Source organism: Xenopus laevis, chromosome 9_10S (genome assembly GCF_017654675.1).
Source record: "Xenopus laevis strain J_2021 chromosome 9_10S, Xenopus_laevis_v10.1, whole genome shotgun sequence".
NCBI lineage: Eukaryota > Metazoa > Chordata > Amphibia > Anura > Pipidae > Xenopus > Xenopus laevis.
Window position 1 is genome coordinate 37,008,156 of NC_054388.1, and position 22,829 is coordinate 37,030,984.

Consider the following 22,829-nt stretch of genomic DNA (forward strand, 5'->3'; position numbering starts at 1 on the left):
GCCGCTGCAGTAAAGGTCTGGCAGAGCATTAAAAAGGAGGAAACCCAGAATCTGGTGATGTCCATGAGTTCAAGACTTCAGGCTGTCATTGCCAGCAAAGGGTTTCAACCAAGTATTAGAAATGTACATTTTATTTCCAGTTTTTTTAATTTGTCCAATTGCTTTTGAGCCCCTGAAATGAAGGGATTGTGTTAAAAAAAAGGTTTTAGTTCCTCACATTTTTATGCAAAATCTTTTTGTTCAAACCACTGAATTAAAGCTGAAAGTCGGCAGTTCAACTGCATCTGAGTTGTTTCATTTAAAATTCATGGTGGTAATGTACAGAACCAAAATTAGAAAAACGTCTGTCCAAATATATATGGACCTTAGTGTAAATAGAATGTTGATGGGATAGTGGGATGTAGAAATGTAAGAAATAACTTTAAGCTTTGGTGGAAAGGTTGAATAGGGTGACAGTACATAATATAATGCTTGTTTTTATAGCTTAGTAACAAGAGTTTGAATTAAACATCAGCAACTATAGCACGAGGACATTCTCAATGGAAACATTTACAAAACTGCAATAGGATCTGCACACTCCTTAAAGGGATACTGCCATGGGGGAAAAAAACGCATCAGTTAATAATGCTACTCCAGCAGAATTCTGCACTGAAATCCATTTCTCAAAAGAGCAAACAGATTTTTTTTATATTCAATTTTGAAATCGGACATGGGGCTAGATATTTTGTCAATTTCCCAGCTGCCCCCAGTCATGTGACCTGTGCCTGCACTTTAGGAGAGAAATGCTTTCTGGCAGGCTGCTGTTTTTCCTTCTCAATGTAACTGAATGTCTCTCAGTGGGACATGGGTTTTTACTATTGAGTGTTGTTCTTAGATCTACCAGGCAGCTGTTATCTTGTGTTAGGGAGCTGCTATCTGGTTACCTTCCCATTGTTCTTTTGTTTGGCTGCTGGGGGGGGAGGGAGGGGGGTGATATCACTCCAATTTGCAGTACAGCAGTAAAGAGTGATTGAAGTTTATCCAGAGCACAAGTCACATGACTTGGGGCAGCTGGGAAATTGACAATATGTCTAGCCCCATATCAGATTCCAAAACTTAATATAAAAAAATCTGTTTGCTCTTTTGAGAAATGGATTTCAGTGCATAATTCTGCTGTAGCAGCACTATTAACCGATTCATTTGGAAAAAATGTTTTTTTCCCATGACAGTATTCCTTTAAAGGATAAATAAAGCTTTAAAACTGCATGTAAACTTGCTCATGGTGCTTTTCTAAGCACTTTTGCAATTTACATTATAGAGCTATTTAAGTTAACTGCCATCGTAATGAATTTGTAACAACATTGCCACCTGACCAGTTCCTGTTACTGTACAGTCAGAGGAAAACAGAAGTGTTCTGATCTTGCTCTTCCTTTCCTTCTGAAGAGGCATCTCTCTTTGACTATACAGTTACAGGTAGTGACCAGCAGACAGCGCTGTTACACAATTCATTACATTGGCAGTTAATAAAAACCTAAATGATACTGAAAAAAATAAATTGTGCAAATTGCACGATTAGAAAAGCACCGTGAGTAATTTTATTTTACAAAAGTGGAAAAACAAGTAGTTGCTAAGATGACATTCAGCAGCCCCTATTGGCAATAATGATCATAATGAGTGACAGCGGCACTGCACATGCTCAGTAAGCTTTGGGCTACACTTGAGAAAGTCAGGTTGCGTCTCTAGAGGGCTGATTAATAATCAATTCTAGTTTCTACGTTGCCACGTGTAATGAGAGACGTTTTAACAATGGTGGCTCAGGGTAAAACTTTGATAGAAACATCTTGTATATGGCAGTTTTGTAGGAAAGAACTGTTGGACCCAATAGCTTGTATAGCAGAGCTTTGTAACGCAATGTCTTGTATAAGAAGGCTTTGTGATGAAAGAACTATTGAACTCAATTAGTCAGAGCAAATAAGTTTGACTAATTCGTTCCTATTATTTTTATGACTTCTGGACGTTCTTATGGGAATTATTACAGCTAGGGGCACAATATGTAGTAGAATACTACTAACTGATAAGATCTCTGCTTCAGACTGGCCAGATCCTGATGAGCTCATGGGAACCGAGATCTGTTGTTGATCAAACGAGTTGATAATGATATGAGCTCATAGTTTACTAGAACATATAAAACTGGGGTCTACGTTTTGTTGGCTGAGATCTCTCCTTTAGCACAAACAAGCGTAATGTGTGCTCTGCTTGAGGCTTCGGCATCTCCCAGTCTTGGTTGCAGAAGAAGGTGCTCACTTCATTTTCTCAAACGGTGATGTATATCTTTTTCTCCAACTTTTTCTCTATGTGCAATAAATGTTGCTTCTGCATACTTTTGTGGTATGTAAATTATTTCTGAAAGAACTCATAGAGCCAACACGTAAACACCACGTAATGTGAATTAATTCTTAAGCCTTTTATTGTGGATTCCATATTGATCTATACAGTGGTGTATACTAATATGAATTGACAGAATGTGTTTGCTAGCGTAGCACATTCATGATGTACCAAACAGTTGTCACGTTTGTAGAAAAAAAACCCCCTTTTTTAGACCCATAGGAGGCCTTTAGAATCATAATCCGCTTCCAATAAAACAGGACTGTCCAACTGGTGGCCCACGACCCCCATTTATATGGCCCTCCACATCAAAGTCTTTCTGCTGTATCTTCTTACCATATGTAAGATTTAAAAGGTATCAGTACAGAGATTAACTGGCCCTGCATTGTCTAAACCTCAAATTCACACTGTAATCCCCTGTATAATTCACACCTGTGATCCCCCTTTATTGTTCACACTTGTGACACCTCTATTGTTCATTCCCCTAAAGCCTGTACTGTTCACACCTGAGACCCAGACTGAAACTGCCCACATTGTTCACCTGTTCACACTTTATACAAAATGCTAATGGGGCACCAGCACTGTGTCACTGGATGTAGTACATATTAGAATGGTCCTGATTCCTGTCTCCTGCTCTGTTCTGTCTTCCCTATGCTCCTGTGTGTGTCATACTTTGGTATTTGTTCTGGGGGTTTGTTAGCATTTGAAAATTATTGTTAGTGCCCCATAAAGTGTTTAATCATATGCTGGGGTACTGTATTAAACACAGGGGAGGAGGAGGCATATGGATTTATGGGTATGTCTTTATATGACAACTGTTTTCACATATGAGTGACATCCTTACCAGGACAGGCACAAGGTAGTTCCGCACCCTAGGCAAGAGCTACGTAATTGTTGGAAAAAAGTGGCAGGGATCCATATGGGTGACTGTCTAAATATGTAAAGAAGTCTTGATAAGAATTTCATCTTAAGTTTATTCTGCCAAGCAGGGAAAGCGGGAGTTTCAACCATTTATCAATAGCTTTTTGGAGGTGTAGCATTAAAGGATCAATATTTAGCTCCTTATATTTTTCCAGTTGTGGGTGAATGTGAATTCCCAAGTATCTCATAATACTAACTTGCGCCAGTGGGAGATTAGGATCCATAGCTTCCACCGGCCGGGATCTAAAAGCAATATAGATGACTTAGCCCAGTTTATTCTCAGGCCCGAGTAAAGAGTAGGCTCATTTATTAGGTGCAAAGCACGTTGTAGAGATGGACCATGGTCATGAAGGTACAATAGGGTATAGTCTGCAAATAGTGAGATTTTTTCCCAAAGATCCCCCAACTCAAAACCTCTGACCTCCTTACTGCCTCTTATTAAGTGGCTCCATTGCTATGGTGAATAGACTGGGTGAAAGAGGACACCCTTGACGAGTACCTCTAGATGTGGTAATGGGGTGGGACAGTTCTAGATTGGATAAGATCCTGGCCGCGGGTTTATTATACAGGGCTTGCAGCTGTATTAGAACGTTTTTTCGAAAAACAAAAATTTTTAGCGTTTCCCAGAGATATGCTCACTCTACCGAGTCGAAGGCTTTCTCTTTATGGAGAGACACTACGACTCTGGTGCCTACATTATCATGAGTGATTGTTAGATTGGTATAGAGAAACACACCAGTTTTAACAGTGCAGGACAACTGTTTATTTTAATTACCTTGATAAGACTTCACATTTTGGGGTTACCGCCCTTTAAAAAGAGAGAGGAGTCAGTGGTACCAAAAATTGAAGCGTCAAAGTCAATGGGTGTATTTACCCTGATTATAAAAATTCTTATTTTATCCAGACCAGAAATGGTTAGGGGTGTAACAAAATAAAATTCAGGCCCCCTAGCTCAGGGATTCTTAAACTAGGGGTCAGAACCATAAAATGAGTCCCCACACTGTTAAGGTTGGGGGACCCTTGATCCCCCCATATCGGATGGTATATGAGCCGGCATATAGTCCAGTGCAGCTCCTCCTCACTCTCTGATGTTCAGATTGTTTAGGCTGTCACCTCTCCAAAAAGAGTCAGAACAAGTATCCAATAAGATAGAACATTTTATTTTACATATTTACACAACATGAGCATGTTATATAGACATTTATAGGATATACCAACCTTCACTATACCTTTACAACTGCCGCTCCATATTAGGCTCGCTATCTACAGGTCTGTTGAAAAGAAATACACTGGATCTGGAGCGACATCTATATCATTCCTCCTTCTTTGTGTGACATATTAAAAGGTGAAAGTGAGAGAAGGTATAAAAGGGACAAAGAATTCTGGGCCGGATGCTTCAAGATGCATCTGAATGGAAGGGACACTATAATGTACAATAAAAAGTTATGTACTGGAAGATTTAAAAAGGTGCAAACCATACAATGTGTAGATGCTACACAATTTTCATTTAGCTCAAAAAGGCAAAGCAAAGATTCACGTCGAAGTGTTTTTAGCTCTGCAATTTTATGCCAGGTATAAACGGGCAGAACGAGTGCACATACACAGAGCAGGATAAAAAGCAGCACTGAATATATTTATACCTGTTTTCCCTGGAGTCTGTACAAATATAGCACTAAAATACTAATTCTGAAAAATCCAAGCCCTCCCAGCAAAGAATCACAATTATGTTTTAGTGTAACAAGAACCGACACATGCTAGAATAATACAATTGTTGCTGTTTGGCTGAAAGCTAGTGTTTACAGATTAAAAAAGAAACAAAAAGGTATTGTATGAAGCATCGCTTCTAGTCAAACAAGAGAAAAATGCTACTGCAGCAAATAAAAAAACAGCCCCTCTATGTTACAGTCTAGAACCCTCCCAAACACACAATTCGGGCAAGACTGAAGAAAGACTTCCTTTATCACTCATGTGGAGTTGAAACTGATAAAATTCCATGGAAAACGGATAGAATTCAATGGAAACAGCAGTGCACTTGTCACATAATGCCTGACCGTGTCCGTGTGGCTGAACAAATGACCAGCCAACTGCAGTGATATGACCCATGTGGGTGAGACTGGAGACAGTAGCGAGTACATTGTGTACAATTTCAAGCAGGGTCTTCATCAACACTTAATGCAACGCAGGGGCTCAGATGAAGGGTCCCTGGACCGAGAGAGAACAAACAGAACTAAATGTAACTTTTCAAGGGACCTGAACATCAATGGGCAGAATGCAGCTAATGGTTGGCCCTCTCGCTCACAACATCCTGCAGGCGTTTCAGCAGAGCGTCGTCATTTTCCTGGCAAAGCCGCTTTGCTGGAGACTCTGTGTCGCTGTCTATAGCAATGATTCGCTTCCGACCCCTCTGCTCCTGTTTCAGCATGCTGTTTATGTCCTGCAAGCTCTTCAATAAATAGAAATTGCTTATTTAACAACAAAATCAATAGAACGTAGTTCAATTTCAACCATCCGCTTCACAGCCACCAATCATGCCTCCTTTTATTCTACCTTATAACTGACGAGGCGGAGAGATGTATATTGCCAGTAAGGGCATAACTTACTTTTGAAGGACTTCCACTAAACTTGTACAGGAGGGCTGCGTGGGGAGTCAGGTTGCCGCTGTTCTTATGGGGAGAGACATAAATAGAATGTTGCTGGGATACTCGGCGGGGAGAAATAGCTTGTTGCTTGATGCTGGGAAATGGGGAAAGAGGAGGAGCATCCACCTAAAATGAAGAAAAGAAACACACCATATAAGGCAGATTTTATAAAAAAAAAAAAAAAAAAAAAAAAAAGGGAAGGTTACCTTCACAATAACGTTTAGTATGTAATAGATGGATCTGCTTAAAGGGATACTGTCATGGGGAAAAAAAAATGTTTTCAAAATGAACCAGTTAATAGTGCTGCTCCAGCAGAATTCTGCACTGCAATCCATTTCTCAAAAGAGCAAACAGATTTTTTTATATTCAATTTTGAAATCTGACATGGGGCTAGACATATTGTCAATTTCCCAGCTGCCCCAAGTCATGTGACTTGTGCTCTGATAAACTTCACTCTTTACTGCTGTACTGCAAGTTGGAGTGATATCACCCCCTCCCTCCCCCCCCCAGCAGCCAAACCAAAGAACAATGGGAAGGTAACCAGATAGCAGCTCCCTAACACAAGATAACAGCTGCCTGGTAGATCTAAGAACAACACTCAATAGTAAAAACCCATGTCCCACTGAGACACATTCAGTTACATTGAGAAGGAAAAACAGCAGCCTGCCAGAAAGCATTTCTCTCCTAAAGTGCAGGCACAAGTCACATGACTGGGGGCAGCTGGGAAATTGACAAAATGTCTAGCCCCATGTCAGATTTCAAAATTGAATATAAAAAAAATCTGTTTGCTCTTTTGAGAAATGGATTTCAGTGCAGAATTCTATTACCTGATTCATTTAGAAAAAAATGTTTTCCCATGACAGTATCCCTTTAGGTAACATTTCTTTTACTTTTATCACAATGGCTGGTTGTTCAGTTGCTGGGTCATGTGACCCTGACAGACTTCAAATTTATAATTCCAAAAAAAATAAAAATCACAATTGTTTCTGCCGTCCATACAAAATTAAATGCTTATGGTAACATTTGGTGTAATAAATCTAGAAATTCCAAGCCTAAATCTAGATAAATAAGCTAGTCGTACATAGTGTTTTTTTTGGTGTAGTTCACTAGTGTGCCATTGCATTTTGCACTCCTGTTTTGGATTTGACAATTAGTAACAACCTGCCAGAGCCTGTGAACATTTACAATGGTAAACAAAGCTGCATTCAAATCAGAAACAATACCAGCCTTAACATTAACAACGCTAAACAATAAGATTATTTTTTTTCTGCCAACCCACTTTCAGGAGTGTGGCTTGATTCTAATTTTAACTTACTGGTTTTTAAATCCTGTTGACCAAGGAGGAAAAGATATAATATTCACATAATGTTCCTCAACCACACTAATAAATTGACTCCTAAACAATTTTAAACTCTACGTGTGGCGCCGGAAATTAAATCAATTTACCAGATGGTCTTGAGTGCAGCCGGCAAACTTTAGTGCAAATAATCTCACGCGTCCTACATAGACATTGTTGTAAAACGTAATGAGATCTCCTCGCTCTGCTTGGCCACAGGGGCTGCCAGTAAAACCGCTGGGGGTTGGATGAGAGTCATTGGAATCTGTAAAGAAAGGGAAATTACAATTTAATATTGCTGATTTGTTGAGGACTTTAACCATGTGTGAGTCCATAGCAAGTCACATTTCTGAGTGATCTATTTGGAACCAAGCAGGGAGCAAACAAGGCAATGTTCTTTCTTGCTACTTAAAGGAAAACTATACCCCCAAAATGAATATTTAAGCAACAGAGTTTATATCAAATTAAAGAATCTTAACAAACTGGTATATATATTTTAGTAAATATTGCCCTTTTACATCTCTTGCCTTGAACCACCATTTTGTGATGGTCTGTGTGCTGCCTCAGAGATCACCTGACCAGAAATACTACAACTGTAACTGTAACAGGAAGAAGTGTGGAAGCCAAAGACACAACTCTGTCTGTTAATTGGCTCATGTGACCTAACATGTATGGTTAGTTTGTGTGCACTTATTTCTTAAAATGGCAATTTTCTATTTACAATTACCCAATGGCACATACTACTAAAAAGTGTATTATGAAAATGGTTTATTTAGATGAAGCAGTTTGTTTGTTAGAAGCATGAAAGGGGCACAATCTCAGTCCCCACTTTTACACTAAAAGATTTACTTGCAGACCATTGATCAGACAGTGCTATTTAATTATACGTGGCACAACTTTTTAATATGTGACCTTTTGGTCAGCTTTAAAGGGCTATCTGCATGGCATTTTGACCTTAAAAGTTCCACTGTGCGTTTTAAAAAAGATCCAAAAAGTTGTTCTTACTGCTTGCCGTCATCTCTACATCCTGACTTGTTTCATCTCCAATTGCTTGAGGTAACCTCTTCAATAATACACTTCTATAAACCTACAAAAACAAAAAATGAAGTCCAGGTTTCAGCTAGGAGCAACAGACAGGGACCCATCCCAGGATACTCAAAAGCCTGACAAGATACAGAGCACTAGAGACAGGTTAGGTTTGGGTTAATGATTACAACTACAGCTAATTGTATTCAAATTGTTCCCTAAACCTTAAATACAAGGTGATTCACCATAAAGCTACATTTAGAAACATTCCCTAACATATCCACACCCTCCAGTATATCTATATCCTCACAGCCGAAGTTAAGCTTTTCCTATGATCTAAATTTGCAACTGCATTTCAATTTCAATACAGAATTAGGTCTGTAAACATTTGGACAGAGACAATGTTTTTCTAATTTTGGTTCTAGCGGACAATCTTGACTTCCCGAGGGTAATAACTTTCAACTATCTGTGGGGTCTTAGAAGAGATAATCCCAGCTAAACATGCCAGACTTCACTACCGCATCCTACTTTTCTATGTAAAAAAAAAAAAAAAACTGTAGCAACCCATTGAATAGATAACTCCCCACCCTCCCTCAGAGCTTGGATACAGCTGCTCAACAGCGCAACACCGCTATATAAACTCACCTATGAATTTAGAGGATCACAAACTAAATTTGACAAGATCTGGGGCCCATGGTGAAATGTTGACCCGAGTTCTACTTCCTCTGAGGAAATGTACAGAACCAAAATTAGAAAAAAGTTGTCTCTGGCCAAATATTTATGGACCTAACTAATACCCTATGTAATCTATAACACATTCAAGGGTGAAGATGAACAAAAGAGCAATCATTCTAGAAAGTAGGAAAACTCTTAAAATAAACATTAAATGACGATGCCCCAAATACACTTTGTTTGTATTTTTTCATGAACACAGAATGCATGACAAACTAAATATTGAGCATACATTTCAGTATAAATATCAAAACATTCAATGGAGCATATGGAATAATAAATGCTTGGAGGGAGAATGTGTGTGTGTGTGTGTGTGGTGTGTATGGTGTGTGGGTGCAAACCCTTTACCTAGACTATACACCAGGGATCCCCAACCTTTAGAACCCGTGAGCAACATTCAGAAGTAAAAGGAGCTGGGGAGCAACACAAGCATGAAAAATGTTCCTGGGGTGCCAAATAAGGGCTGTGATTGGCCATTTAGTAGCCCATATGTGGATTGTCAACCTACATTGAGGTTCTGTTTGGCAGTACATCTGGTTTTTATACAACTAAAACTTGCCTCCAAGCCTGGAATTCAAAAATAAGCTCCTGCTTTGAGGCCACTGGGAGCAACATCCAAGGGGTTTGGGAGCAACATGTTGCTCACGAGCTACTGGTTGGGGATCACTGCTATACACTATAACTACACTATTAAAAAACCTTTCCTTTTTTCATCATATTTTTTCCCCTGAGCTTTGAATTAGCGCTGACCCTTTAAAAAAAAAATCTTGGACTGTTCCTTTAACTAGGCGATGGAATGTGAGCATGTCAAAAGCTTTAGCAACAAATCCATAACACAAACGGGAAAATGTAGGTTTATAGAAAGCTATACATTGTTTTATAGTATTCAAATTGAATAATGCAACGAGCAAATCCAAATACATGAAAGCATATATAGAAAAACGAGTGGTTAGCAATATACATAAAGGAACAATGAGCCGTATGCTACAAATTTCACTTACGTGGCTGTTTGCCTGGGGCTGGTTGCGATAACATTTCATGATGTCGTGAAACAACCTCTCTTCTTTACTGATCTTAAGTTAAAAAAAGAAATATAAAAAGTAATGATATACAAATAATATATATTATGAAAAATACAAATGTCTAATGAAACTTTAAAGTGGACCTGTCACCCAGACACAAAAATCTGTATAATAAAAGTCCTTTTCAAATTAAACATGAAATCCAATTTCTATTTTTTATTAAACCATTCATAGCTGTTGTAAACTCATTTAAAAATCTCAGCTGTCAATCAAATATCGCCTGCCCCTCCTCTATGCATTAGGCATAGAGGCGGGGCAGATAATTACTTTCACTTTCCATTCAGCACTTGCTTGATACTTTTTCTGCAGTACAGCAGCTGTTAAAATACTTTAAACAGATTCCTGATTGGTCAGTACATTTTGTCCTAAAAAGGCAAAATCATTTGTAAACATCAATTGCAACTGAACTTTCTTTGCCCTGACAACATAAAGAACAGAAAGAGGGCGTTCACAGCAGATAAAGCTCTCCGTTACAATATCACAGCTTACATCAAATAGAAAAACTTACTTTGGCCATAATGTACACAGCACAGAGGAGGAGCTGATCCAAGTGTCTGTCTTTCATCAGGTCTGTGCAATGGACAACCGAATACACAAACAAGGTCCAGATCTTTCGCCGCAAATCATTGGACACATCCAGCTTTAGGCACAAGTCACGGAGACGGACGCTGGCCAAGTGATAGACCTGCAGTATAGATTATACATTAATACAAAGTTCCATGGCCACTCAAAAGCACATGAGGTACAAACCATGATGATGCATTATTACAATAGCTGAGATTTAACTTTCAGCACTGCTTAACAAGGAATGCTGGGAATTGTAGCTTAACAATGGCACAGGTTTCCAAAGACTATGTTAAAGGAATTTTTCAGTATAAAAATAAAAACTGGGTAAATAGATAAAATATAAAATATATAAACTGTTTCTAATATAGTTAGCCAAAAATGTATAAAGGCTGGAGTGACTGGATGTCTAACATAACACTACTTCCTTCTTTGCAGCTCTCTTGGTTTCCACGGACTAACTCAGAGTTAGAGAGCTGAAAAGCAGGACGTAGTGTTCTGTTATAGACATCCAGTCACTCCATCCTTTGTACATTACATTTTTGCCTAACTAACTATATTAGAAACATTTTTTTATTTTGCACAGCCTATTTATTTACCCAGTTTTATTTTTACACTGAACTTTAGAAAAGTAATTCATATTGTGCGAACAATTGAGTTGAAAAGACCCTCTCACATATTTTCTGGCAAATAAAAGTTCTTCCATTATTGTGATTCTAGTTCAAGCGAGTCAGTGGTCTGACATACCAATGTTCTCTTACAAGACAAGTGATTTTCAATATTACACATTGCCTTCAGATTTTTTATTTTTAAATTAAATAATATAATTTGATTTCAGAGCTATGGACCGACGTTTCGGCCTCTGCTCAGGCCTTTCTCAAAGTAACTAATTAACATTTAACAAGCATTCTTTGTAGTCTTGATTGCCTTCAGATTTTTATCAGCTAAATTAATAAAGTGTAATTTTCAGTATCCGTCTTGAATAGGATCATTGTCCTACAGACACTGGACACCATGCATTCCCAATCAATTGTTTCCAAAACAGCAACTGCAATCAGCTTGGAATCTGCTGTAGCTGAGCTGTAGACAAGAAATACTTTTCAACAATACATTTGAACCGTACCTTTCTGAAGAACAAAGCCAGAGAGCCCGTTTTCTTGGGCTTGCATGCTGAAGTGGGACAGCTTTCCTGAGATCTGCCCAACGGACGCTTTGTAAGTGGACTGATCAGGGCTTGTGCAGTTAAAGGCACTGGAAAAGAATTTTCACTTTGTGATGGATACGTTTTCATTGTAACGCAAAGGCTTTTGCCAGTTTCATTCGCCACACCTAAGAAGTAGTAGTAGAAATAGATTAAAATAGAGGTTGTTCTTTGTTTGCATTTGTAATAGTTAGACTAGTATCACACTCGGTAGAAAAATAGATTTTTGTACTTACCGTTAAATCCTTTTCTCTTGTCCTACATTGGGGGACACAGGCACCATGGGGGATGAAGATCCTGTTGCTTGGAGGATGGACACTAAACAGTTAACGAAACTCCTCCTCCTGCACTGGGCTTCATCCCCTGCCTACTTCCTGTACCCTCAGTTTTTGGGCCGAAGAAGGAAGGACAACCCTACTAAAACCATGTGCAAACAGAAGAGGAACTCTCACCCCTTATAAACTATCTACATTATAATGTCAAACTTCAACTGTGCGTTTGAACTGTATATTTGAACTAGGAATTTTAATCAGGGAGGGAAGGCCTGTGTCCCCCAATGTAGGACAAGAGAAAAGGATTTAACGGTAAGTACAAAAATCTATTTTTCTCTTGCCTAGATTGGGGGACACAGGCACCATGGGGACGTCCCAAAGCTACCCATGAGGGCGGGACTTACACCCCAGTGCTCATTTAACAACTGTCTGTAGCACCTTTCTCCCAAAACTTGCTTCTGCTGAGGAGAAGGTGTGTATCTTGTAGAACCTGGAAAAAGTGTGTAGTGATGACCACACTGCAGCCCTACAAATCTGGTCAGCGGAAGCATGGTGGCGTATCGCCCAGGAGGTGCTTAGAGACCTGGTTGAGTGAGCTCGAATCTGAAAGGGTGGAGGTCTGTCTTTTGCTACATAAGCCTTTGAGATGGCAGACCTGATCCACTTGGAGATTGTTGTCTTTGATGCCCGGAGGCCCTTCCTTGGTCCCTCCGGAATGATGAAGAGACTGTCAGTTCTTCTTATACTCTTGGTAACAGAAATATATGTCCTTAGAGTGCGAACCACATCCAAGGTGTTTAACTTCCTCTCTATCTGTGTCTTGGGATCTGGACAGAAAGAAGGTACGACAATGTCCTGATTAAGGTGGAATTCCGACACCACCTTAGGAAGGAAATCCGGTGTCGGTCTCAGAACTACCTTGTCCATATGGAAAACTGTAAACGGAGATTTGCAGGATAGAGCTGCCAACTCAGACACCCTTCTAGCGGACGTGATGGCTAGTAGAAATACTGTCTTAATTCGTCAGTATAAGCAAGGGAATGTCCGTGATTGGTTCAAACGGTTGTTCCTGGATTGCCGATAGTACTAGGTTAAGATCCCATGGAGGAATTGGCTGACGGTATGGAGGTACCTGGCGCAGAGCACCCTGTAGGAACGTCTTGATGTTTTGGCGCGACGCCAACTGGTGTTGGAAGAAAATGGATAATGCAGATACTTGGACCTTCAATGAGCTAAGGGCTAGACCCTTATCCAGTCCCTCCTGAAGAAAACGCAGTAAGTTTGCCTCATTCATTACTTGTGGGTTCTTGGAGTTAGCCTCACACCATGCAATGAAGGTTTTCCATACTCTGTGGTAAATACGGGCTGAAACAGGTTTTCTGGCTTTCAATAGGGTAGGTAAAGCCTCTCTTGGTACTCCAGATCTGGAAAGTATCAAGGCCTCAAGAGCCACGCCGTTAAATCCAGCCGTGGAGAATTCGTATGAGCAATCGGTCCTTGTGTTAGAAGATCTTCCCTGAGCGGAAGTCGGAATGGAGCATCTGCTGTTAGCTGTATGAGATCTGCAAACCATGGTCTGCGAGGCCAGAATGGAGCCACCAGTATTGCCTCTACTCTCTCTTCCTTTATCCTTCTGATGACTCGCGGGAGCAGGGCGAGTGGTGGAAACACGTATACTTTGTGAAAAGGCCACGGAGCTACTAGAGCGTCTACCGCTGTCGCTAACGGGTCTTTGCTTCTTGCCATAAAGTTTGGTAGCTTGTTGACGCCATCAAGTCCACCTCTGGCATACCCCACCGTGTCACTATCAGTTGGAATACTTCCGGATGAAGGCTCCACTCGCCCTGATCTACTGTCTCTCGACTGAGGAAGTCTGCTACCCAATTGTCTACTCCTGGAATGTGTACTGCGGAGATGGCTGGTACATTCCTTTCTGCCCATAGCAGTATCCTTTGTGCTTCGGCCAGAGCCGTTTGGCTTCTTGTGCCCCCCTGGTGGTTTATGTAGGCTACTGCTGTCATGTTGTCTGACTGGATTCTCACCGGTCGACCCTTTAGAATGTGGGTCCAGTGGGACAAGGAGAGCCATATTGCCCTCAGTTCCAATATGTTGATGGGAAGAGATCTTTCCCCTGGGTTCCATTTGCCCTGGACAGTGTGTTGCTCCAGTACTCCTCCCCATCCTTGTAGGCTGGCATCTGTTGTTACTATTGTCCATGCATGGTTGGGAAACAATTTTCCTGATTGTAGTGTGGATGACTGGAGCCACCACTTCATTGATGCTTGAACTGGATCCGTTACTAGAATCCTGCGGTCTAGCTCTGTACGCTTCTGTCTCTGATGCCGTAAGATCAACCTCTGCAGTGGTCTTGTATGTGCCTGGGCGTACGGTACCGCTGGGATTGATGCTACCATTGTCCTCAGCGCTCTCATGGCTACTCGTAGTGGTATGTATTTTTCCTTCTGAATGATCATCAGTCTTGTGTGAAAGGCATTTATCTTGGCAGGTGTGAGAAAAACTTTCCCCAGCGAAGTGTCTATCAGAAGGCCTAAATATTCCCTCCGCTGTGCTGGTGTGAATGCTGACTTCTGGTAGTTGATGAGCCAACCTAGTTGAGTCAGTCTGTCTACTACTGTCTGTAGGTGACTTGTGGTTAGGGAGCAGGACGAAGTCTTGACAAGTAGGTCGTCTAGGTACGGTATGACTCCAATGCCTTGGAGTCTCAGGTCTACTAGAGCTGCTGCCATAACCTTTGTGAAGACTCGCGGTGCTGAGGAGAGTCCGAAGGGAAGTGCCACAAATTGCCAATGTTCGCCTGCAGCGAATAAACGAAGGAATCTGTAGTGGTTGGGATGTATCGGCACGTGAAGATACGCGTCTTTGATGTCTATCACCGTCATGTATTCCCCCATCTCTAGTGATAGTAGGACCGACTGTACGGATTCCATTTTGAAATGCTGTCTTTTGACGTATTTGTTTACTGCCTTTAGATCTAGCACAGGACGATAGGATCCGTCCTTTTTGGGGACTATGAACAGGTTGGAATAGAAACCTCTGCCCCTGTCTAGCTGTGGGACCTGCTGTATGACCCCCGAGGATGAAAGGTCTTGGATAATCCTTAGAAACACTGATCGCTTTGGCTCTTTTGAGGGAATTCGTGACATAAAGAATCTTTTTGGTGGAACTTGTAAAAAGTCTATTAGGTAGCCGTGAGATACTACCTTCAGTACCCAAGGGTCCTGGACTCTCTGTTTCCACACCTCCCGAAAGTTTCTTAGGCGGCCGCCTAGTAAGGCACCCTCGGGGGTGGGCACCTCTTCATGCAGAGGTGGATTTCTCCTGGGATGGTTTTGCGGTATTTCTGGTCGCAGACCAGTTGTTGCTCTGTTTGCTTGGATATCTGGGTCGATTGTACGTCTGGTGCTTTTCTGTTTGTGTTCTCTGTCTTTGGCCTTGACCTTGACGAAAGGGCCGCAGAAATGGTCTCCTCTTGAAAATGGTGCGCTTGGGTCTGTTTTGCAGTAGCAGGGTACTTTTACCACCGGTTGCCTGTGAGATTATCTTTTCTAGTTCTGCTCCGAAAAGCTGTTTTCCTGCAAAAGGAAGGCTGACCAGAGATCTTTTTGATGTAAGATCCGCAGACCAATTCTTCAACCATAGAAAACGTCTGGCTGCAATGGATTGTGATGAAGCCCTGGCAACTAGTTTTGCTGCATCAAGTGCTGCTTCACAGATGTAAGAGTTAGCGTCAGCAATCTGTGACAAAAGTAGGTCTGTAGACGGGTCCTCGGACCCAATAAGTTGTGCTACTTGCTCCACCCATATCTCCATTGCTCTTGAAACCCAAGCTGTGGCAAAGATCGGTTGCAGAGCCGCTCCTGCCGCTGAAAAAATGGCTTTACAGAACCCCTCTAATCTCCTGTCTATGGGGTCCTTAAAGGAAGCTGCGTCCGCCACTGGTATGGTTGTGGTCTTCGAAAGACGCGACACTGGCGGGTCCACAGCTGGTGGGGAAGACCAGAGTTCGGTAACTTCCGGAGGGAAGGGATAAGTCTGTGAAAAACGTCTAGACAGTTGAACCTTGCGGTCTGGAACTTTCCATTGTGCCTTCACTATATCATCTAGATGTTCATAAGCTGGGAAGACATATGAAGTTTTCTTCTGCTTCTTAAAAATGTTCTTACTTAGTTCTGCCGTAGCTGAAGTGTCTTCTATATTTAGGGTTTGTAGAACCATCTGAATCAGTGATTCTACCTCCCTTTGAGATCTGGGAGTATCCTGTTCCTGATCTGACTCTTCGCCTGACAACACTTGTCCCTCTTCTCCTGAATCCTCCTCGTCTGGGGATTCGGAAGATGGAGGGTGAGGGCGCTTGGAAACCGTCGCCTGTGCACTCATCCTTTGTGGTTGATTGGAAAGGTGCTCTAACACCCTGTCTAAGGTTTCTGGAATTCTGGCTACGTTGTGGAGTCCTGCCAGTGAAAGAGAGAGTGCTCGCACCAATTCAGAATCCGAGCTCAATTGAGAAGCCGAAGCTATCGCTGAGCTGGGTTGTAGGGTTGCATTAGGCAAATCAAGTGCAGGGGCAGAGCCAGGCCTACAAGATATACACTCTGGGTCAGCAGAGGCAGAGTCAAATTTGGTTTTACATGAAGAACATGCAAGGTAGGAAATTTGGGGTGGGGTGCGGTTCTTATTTTGCCGCTTAGTGGAGGGTACCCCTTCTGCCCTGTCAGTCATGGCAATAGGGTTGTCGCTTCCCTTAAGGAAGGTAGGCAGGGGAACTGCTGGGTAAGTGTTGTGACAAGTTCACAGGGACTTCCCCTTGAGTGGAGACCTGTGTGGGCGAGAAGAGCATATGCTTAAGCATATTACTCATGCGGTCGCTTATTGAAGAGGAAGACAAAATTACTCACTGAACCCAGCTTCCTCGTGTCTCCTCTAGGAGCAGAGATGTAGCAGAATCCGCGTCTCACTCGGATCCAAGATGGCGACCGGAAGTGACGCAACGGATAGGTCGCAGTGGCCCAAAAGCAAGATAGCCGCCGCTATCCAAAAACCGCCCACAGGAGAAATGGCGGCCACAAGAAGTGCGTGGAATCTCAGCTGGGGTCAGGCTCTGCACTAAGTATGCCTGGAACCTAACGGCGAAAGCTGCGACGCAAAGGAGATAGGACGCAAGCGTCCCAAAAAGGAAATGGCCGCCGCGAGGTCTCCACATGGAGAATGCCCACTTCAAAGATGGCGGCCGCATGTCGAGTGCGGGAAACGCAGTGATCTAGCGTGGAACGGTCCGCTCTATTAATGCTGCAGCTACACCAGGGAAACTTGTAAATATAAGGTACCCAGGGACTCAGCTCTCCTATGAAGATAGGAGTGAGGCAGACAGTCTGGAGACTAACAGAGTGCTCAACTCTCTCCTTGAAGAGACTGTCAGGGTAACAAGAGGTGAGAAAAAAGGGTAATAACGAAGAACTTACCCCCTTTGCTGCCAGCCATAATTGCCCAGATATTGGTGCGTACCCCGATTAGGGCCTCTGGTGCAGCCTCCGGGGAGCGGAAACCAAGGGCCCCGGGGTGGTGAGGGAGCATCTGCCTGCAGACCTCCGTAGAGCGGGAAGGCATTGAACAAAAATACAAGAAACGTTATGAAATGGTCATGGACAACTGACCGATTTGACTAATCCTAGAAAGTTAAGATTACAGGGATTCTGTCATGGGAATGCATGTTTTTTGTTCAGAACGCATCAGTTAAAGGGGTGATTCACATTTAAAGGGCACCTGTTGGGTAAAAATGTTATCTCCAACCAAAGGTAAAATGCTAATAGAGCCAGCATTTCGGTTGGGGATAACAATTGTTTTTTTAAAAACAAAAAAAAACCCCCGCCAGAGCCAGCAGCCATGGCTGGTCACTCGCATGCGCATAATGAAAAGCTGTCCAAATTGCTCATTATGCGCATAACGACACATGTGCATTATGTCCTTGCATTAATAGTGCTCCTCCAGCAGAAATCTGCACTGAAATCAGTTTTTCAAAAGAGCAAACAGATTTTTTTATATTTCGGTTTGAAATCTAACATGGGGCTAGACATACTGTCCTTTTCCCAGGTGCCCCCAGTCATGTTGCTTGTGCTTGGCTATACTTCAGTCACTCTTTACTGCTGCACTGCAAGTTGGAGTGATGTCCCCATCCCCCCCCCCAGCAGCCCAACAGTGAAACAATGAGAAGGTAACCAGTTAACCGCTCCCTGACACAAGATAACTTCTTAGTATATATGAGAATAGCACTCAATAGTAAAAATCCAAGTCCCACTGCAACACATTCAGTTACATTGAGTTGGAGAAACAACAGCCTGCCTAAAAGCACTTTCATTCTGAGCTTGCTCTTTCTGAAAGCACAGGATTAGGCAAAATTACATGAGAGAGCTGCTTACACACCAATATTACAACTTAACAACAAAAACTATATACTTGTCGGTTTAGGGAATAACATTTTATATGGTAGAATTAATTATTTGCAGTGTAAACAATGTAATTTAGAAAAACACTACATCGTAAAAAACATGACAGTATTAAAACTTTCAACTTTTAAGATCCAGTATTTACCTTGAACAGGTATAGCAATGGTTTGTCCAATAGGCTGGGCAGTTCTATCAGAAGACTGGCTTATTGCAATCCTTATGCTGGTGATATCAGGTGTGGTTATTTTGTCAGCAGCTGGCTCCCTTGGACAGTCATCACCAAAGAGCCTCCTCTTGGCACTACCAGCAGCTGGTGAACTGTATCGGTCATGAACAGAAATCGGGGAGAGTGGCTGGCAGTCTGAAGGAAAACAAAATTCCAATTATAAATCTCAGTACTAAGAAATATATGTACCATAACCTTTATTCACGTTCGAAGCAAAAGTTTGGTACTCAACATATGCATACTACCATTTCTTAAAGGAGAAGGAAAGGCTAATATTAATTAAGCGTTATCAGAAAGGCCTATACAAATACACCAATAAACCCTCAAAAGTAATGCTTCCAATGCTGTGCTCTGACAAAAGAAACACAGCATGTCTTTCCTTCTATTGTGTACACATGGACTTCTGTATCAGACTTCCTGTTTTCAGCATAAACCTCCAGGGCTAGGGCTTGAGCATGCTCAGTTTGCTCCTCTCTCCCTCCCATTTCCCTCCTCCCCTCCCTGCTGTAATCTGAGCCCAGAGCTATGAGTGAGCAGGGAGACTCTCAGGCTGATGTAATGTGATGTCACACCAAGCTAATATGGCAGCTGCTATCCTAAACAAACAGAGAACTTCTAGAGCCGTTTACTCAGGTATGGAAAAAATATAGTGTTATAGCTTGCACTTTTGCAGCTAATCTATTGGCAATAAACTGCTTCTGTAGCTTTCCTTCTCTTGTAACTTATTTTACTTTATAATTGTGGATGACCTCACTAGCCAGATTCTCACCTTGCCTATATGATCCACATAGGCCAGTTCGAACTTCTTTCAAACGACGATGAACAATGGGAGATGCAGGCATCATGGGCAAGTGGCCAAGCCCAGCCTCATTCTCAGATTCAAAGTTGCTGGGTATGATGACCTATGAAACGGAAAAAGAACACTTCACAATTCCAAAACAAAATCAAAAAGAAAAAACTATTTTCCACCAATTCTAAAATGTTTTTTTTTTTTTAAAACACTAACTATGGAAGCACCTCAGCAGTGGCAAGAAAGATGGAATTTGGATACACTAAGCTAAACTCTCATTGCACAGTCTACCGCAGTGATCCCCAAACTGTAGCTTGTGAGCAACATGTTGCTCTCCAACCCCTTGGATGTTGCTCTCAGTGTCATCAAGGCAGGTGCTTATTTTTGAATTCTAGGCTTGGAAGCATGTTTTTATTGCATAAAGACTAAGTATAGTGTCAAATAGAGCCTCTTGTAGAGCCCATCCACATGGGGGCTACCAAATGGCCAATCACAGCCCTTATTTGGCACCCCAAGGGACTTTTTCATGCTTGTGTTGCTCCCCAACTAATTTTACATTTGAATGTGGCTCACGGGTAAAAGGGTAAAAAAGTTTGGGGACCCCTGGTCTAAGGTGTGGGCATATTTCGCATACCTCTTCACAGCTTGGCACATCATCAACAGCGTCAAGATGAACCCAGAGAACAGAATCACTGGTCCAGGCACGGCTCTCCAAAATTTGTTCTTCAATGGTATTGAGGTGTTTTACCATATCGCGTGATAGCCCATCTTCAGAGCGAATAAACACTTCTATTACCTAAAAGGAATTGAGGTTGCAATCAGGTGTCAAGGGCAGGACTTGTGGGGGCTTCCCCAATAACAAGGTTACCAATGAAAGCTCAAATTAATTTCCCATTTCAAAGGTAGGCGAGGGAAGCAGGGAACAACTAATTTTGCTATTTAGTTTTATTCGGCTGTGGTGTCTTCCAGCACTTACCTTGTAGAAGTAGAAAGAACTCAGTTTAATTACTTCAATGGTCCACGGGAAGGTCTTGGGAGAAGTGTAAGCAAATAGGACAATTTCCAGACAGCAGGCAATCAGTGACTGGTGAAAGATGCCTTGCTCTAGCAGAGCCTGAAAATATACAGACAGCATGCAAGAGAAACTGGAAATAATGAACCATTACCAATATTATAAAACAAAAATAAAACTGATAAATCTGTATTATTTAAGCTTGTACTGAGTTAATAAAGAGGGTATTTGGCTACAAATCTTTAACTACTTTTAAAGGAACAGTAACACCAAAAAATGAAAGTTTCAAATAAATGACCATATAATGTACTGTTGCCCCACACTGGTTCGCTTTAGAAATACAGCTATGGTATATTTAATATACTATGTAGCCATGGGGGCAGCCATTTAAGCACAGGAGACAGTAGATAACTTGAGGAATCCTAATGTACAGAGCTTATTTGTTATCTGCTAGGTATCCTGTGCATTTTCCAGCTTGAATGGCTGCCACCTTGGCTACACAGTAGCTTATTTATATAAATTATAGTAGTCTTTCTGAAGCAAGCACACCAGTTTTACCAGTGCAGCATAACACTAGATAACATTTTTATTATAAAGCACTTTCATTTTTTTGGGTTACTGTTCCTTTAAGGAATAGTCTTAGGTTGTCAAATAAAATATTTAAGCCACACGGCATAACAAGTATTTTTCTTAACCAGACGTGATTCGCTTCTTGTTCACGGTGCCACGAGAAATATTTGGACAAATAAAAAGTAGTTTTTAAAAACGCTGTCACATGAATGACCGCCAATATGTTCATGCTGTCTCTCCCTGACTAGAGCCTCATTATCAAGGTCAGTGATCCCCAACCAGTAGCACCTGAGCAACATGTTGCTCCCCAACCCCTTCGATGTTGCTCCCAGTGGCCTCAAAGCAGGTGCTTCATTTTGAATTCCTGGCTTAGAGGCAAGTTTTGGTTGTATAAAAACCAGTTGTATTGCCAAATAGAGCTTTCTGTAGGCTGCCAGTTCACATAGGGGCTTGCAAATAGCCAATCACAGCCCTTTGTTGGCATCCTCAGAAACTATTTTTATGCTTATGTTGCTCCCCAACCCTTCTTACATTTCAATGTAGCTCACGGCTGAAAAAGGTTGGGGGATCCCTGATCAAGGTGATCCTGCCTAGTGTTGGTGGAAAAACTGGGATTTACTTTTATAGTGTCCTTGCCGAATGAGAGGTTTAGCTTTAGATTACAATGGCAATACCAGGCAATTTAAGACACAATGAGTTTCTTAAAAGCAATCTTTGAATATAACATGTTTAAGCGAGGATTATACGGTTACTACATGCTACCAAGACAGGAAATAAAACTATAAACTGGGAAAACCATGTAAAATCAAATCTTACCGTCAAATCTTTCCCATAAAGTCTCCTGCTTTCCTGTACAACGATGGTCTCTAGTACTTTAAAGTACAAAATTTCAGCCAGTTTCCACCGATTGATTGCAAAATCTATGTAAGAAAATGGCAAGATATTGAGACTGCTTACATTTCAGAAACCACAGAATTCACAACTGAGCAAAAATGCATTTGCCTAAGGGCTAGTCCACACGGGGAGATAGCCACGCGTTTGCGGCGACAAAGCGCCGCGCCAGTCGCCGCGACCGGCGCAGGCGACAGTTTTGTATGGGCGCCTATGTAAAAACGCCTGTGCTAACCACACGAGGCGATGCGCTTTTCAACAGTCGCCTGAAAAAGCCTGGCGAGGCATTTTCAGGCGACTGTTGAAAAGCGCATCGCCTCGTGTGGTTAGCACAGGCGTTTTTACATAGGCGCCCATACAAAACTGTCGCCTGCGCCGGTCGCGGCGACTGGCGCGGCGCTTTGTCGCCGCGACCGCAAACGCGTGGCTATCTCCCCGTGTGGACTAGCCCTAAAACAAAACAGCAGACAATGTAGTTAAATGAAGAATGCTTACTTATTAATTGTATTACTTGTCAATGGCGAAAAAAGCAAATGCTATTAAACAAATGAAGGAAAAACTGTTCTATTACAAGGGACAATACAGTGAAACTTACTAGATCTTCAGAGCAAATGGGGAAGGAACAAAAAGCAGTTAATCATTACTTATCTCAGTAATGGGAACACCTTTTTTGATTATGAATAAAATATGTAGGTGTATTTTGCACCCTTTAAAGTTATAAAAACCAAAACAAGAAACTGCA

At 41.8% G+C, this 22,829-nt stretch overlaps 1 protein-coding gene across 6 annotated transcripts in view; it reads right to left on the bottom strand.

Annotated features, from left to right (window-relative positions):
* Window positions 1-4,429: 4,429 nt before the first annotated feature.
* The window catches only part of rbl1.S (retinoblastoma-like 1 S homeolog), a 31,605-nt gene continuing 13,205 nt past the window's right edge, over window positions 4,430-22,829 (bottom strand). For 5 of the 6 annotated variants that reach the window (XM_018238438.2, XM_018238442.2, XM_018238440.2 and 2 more), the window contains 12 exons: window positions 22,013-22,116; window positions 20,591-20,728; window positions 20,249-20,410; window positions 19,594-19,726; window positions 18,744-18,959; window positions 11,788-11,993; window positions 10,609-10,785; window positions 10,020-10,091; window positions 8,266-8,347; window positions 7,371-7,525; window positions 5,886-6,050; window positions 4,430-5,728 (listed from right to left, as the gene is read on the bottom strand). In XM_018238438.2, the coding sequence (XP_018093927.1) occupies window positions 5,561-5,728; window positions 5,886-6,050; window positions 7,371-7,525; window positions 8,266-8,347; window positions 10,020-10,091; window positions 10,609-10,785; window positions 11,788-11,993; window positions 18,744-18,959; window positions 19,594-19,726; window positions 20,249-20,410; window positions 20,591-20,728; window positions 22,013-22,116 (1,778 nt within the window). In that variant the 3' untranslated portion in view covers window positions 4,430-5,560. The remainder of the gene's footprint in view (window positions 5,729-5,885; window positions 6,051-7,370; window positions 7,526-8,265; window positions 8,348-10,019; window positions 10,092-10,608; window positions 10,786-11,787; window positions 11,994-18,743; window positions 18,960-19,593; window positions 19,727-20,248; window positions 20,411-20,590; window positions 20,729-22,012; window positions 22,117-22,829) is intronic. The other variant, XM_018238443.2, reaches the window with a different exon arrangement.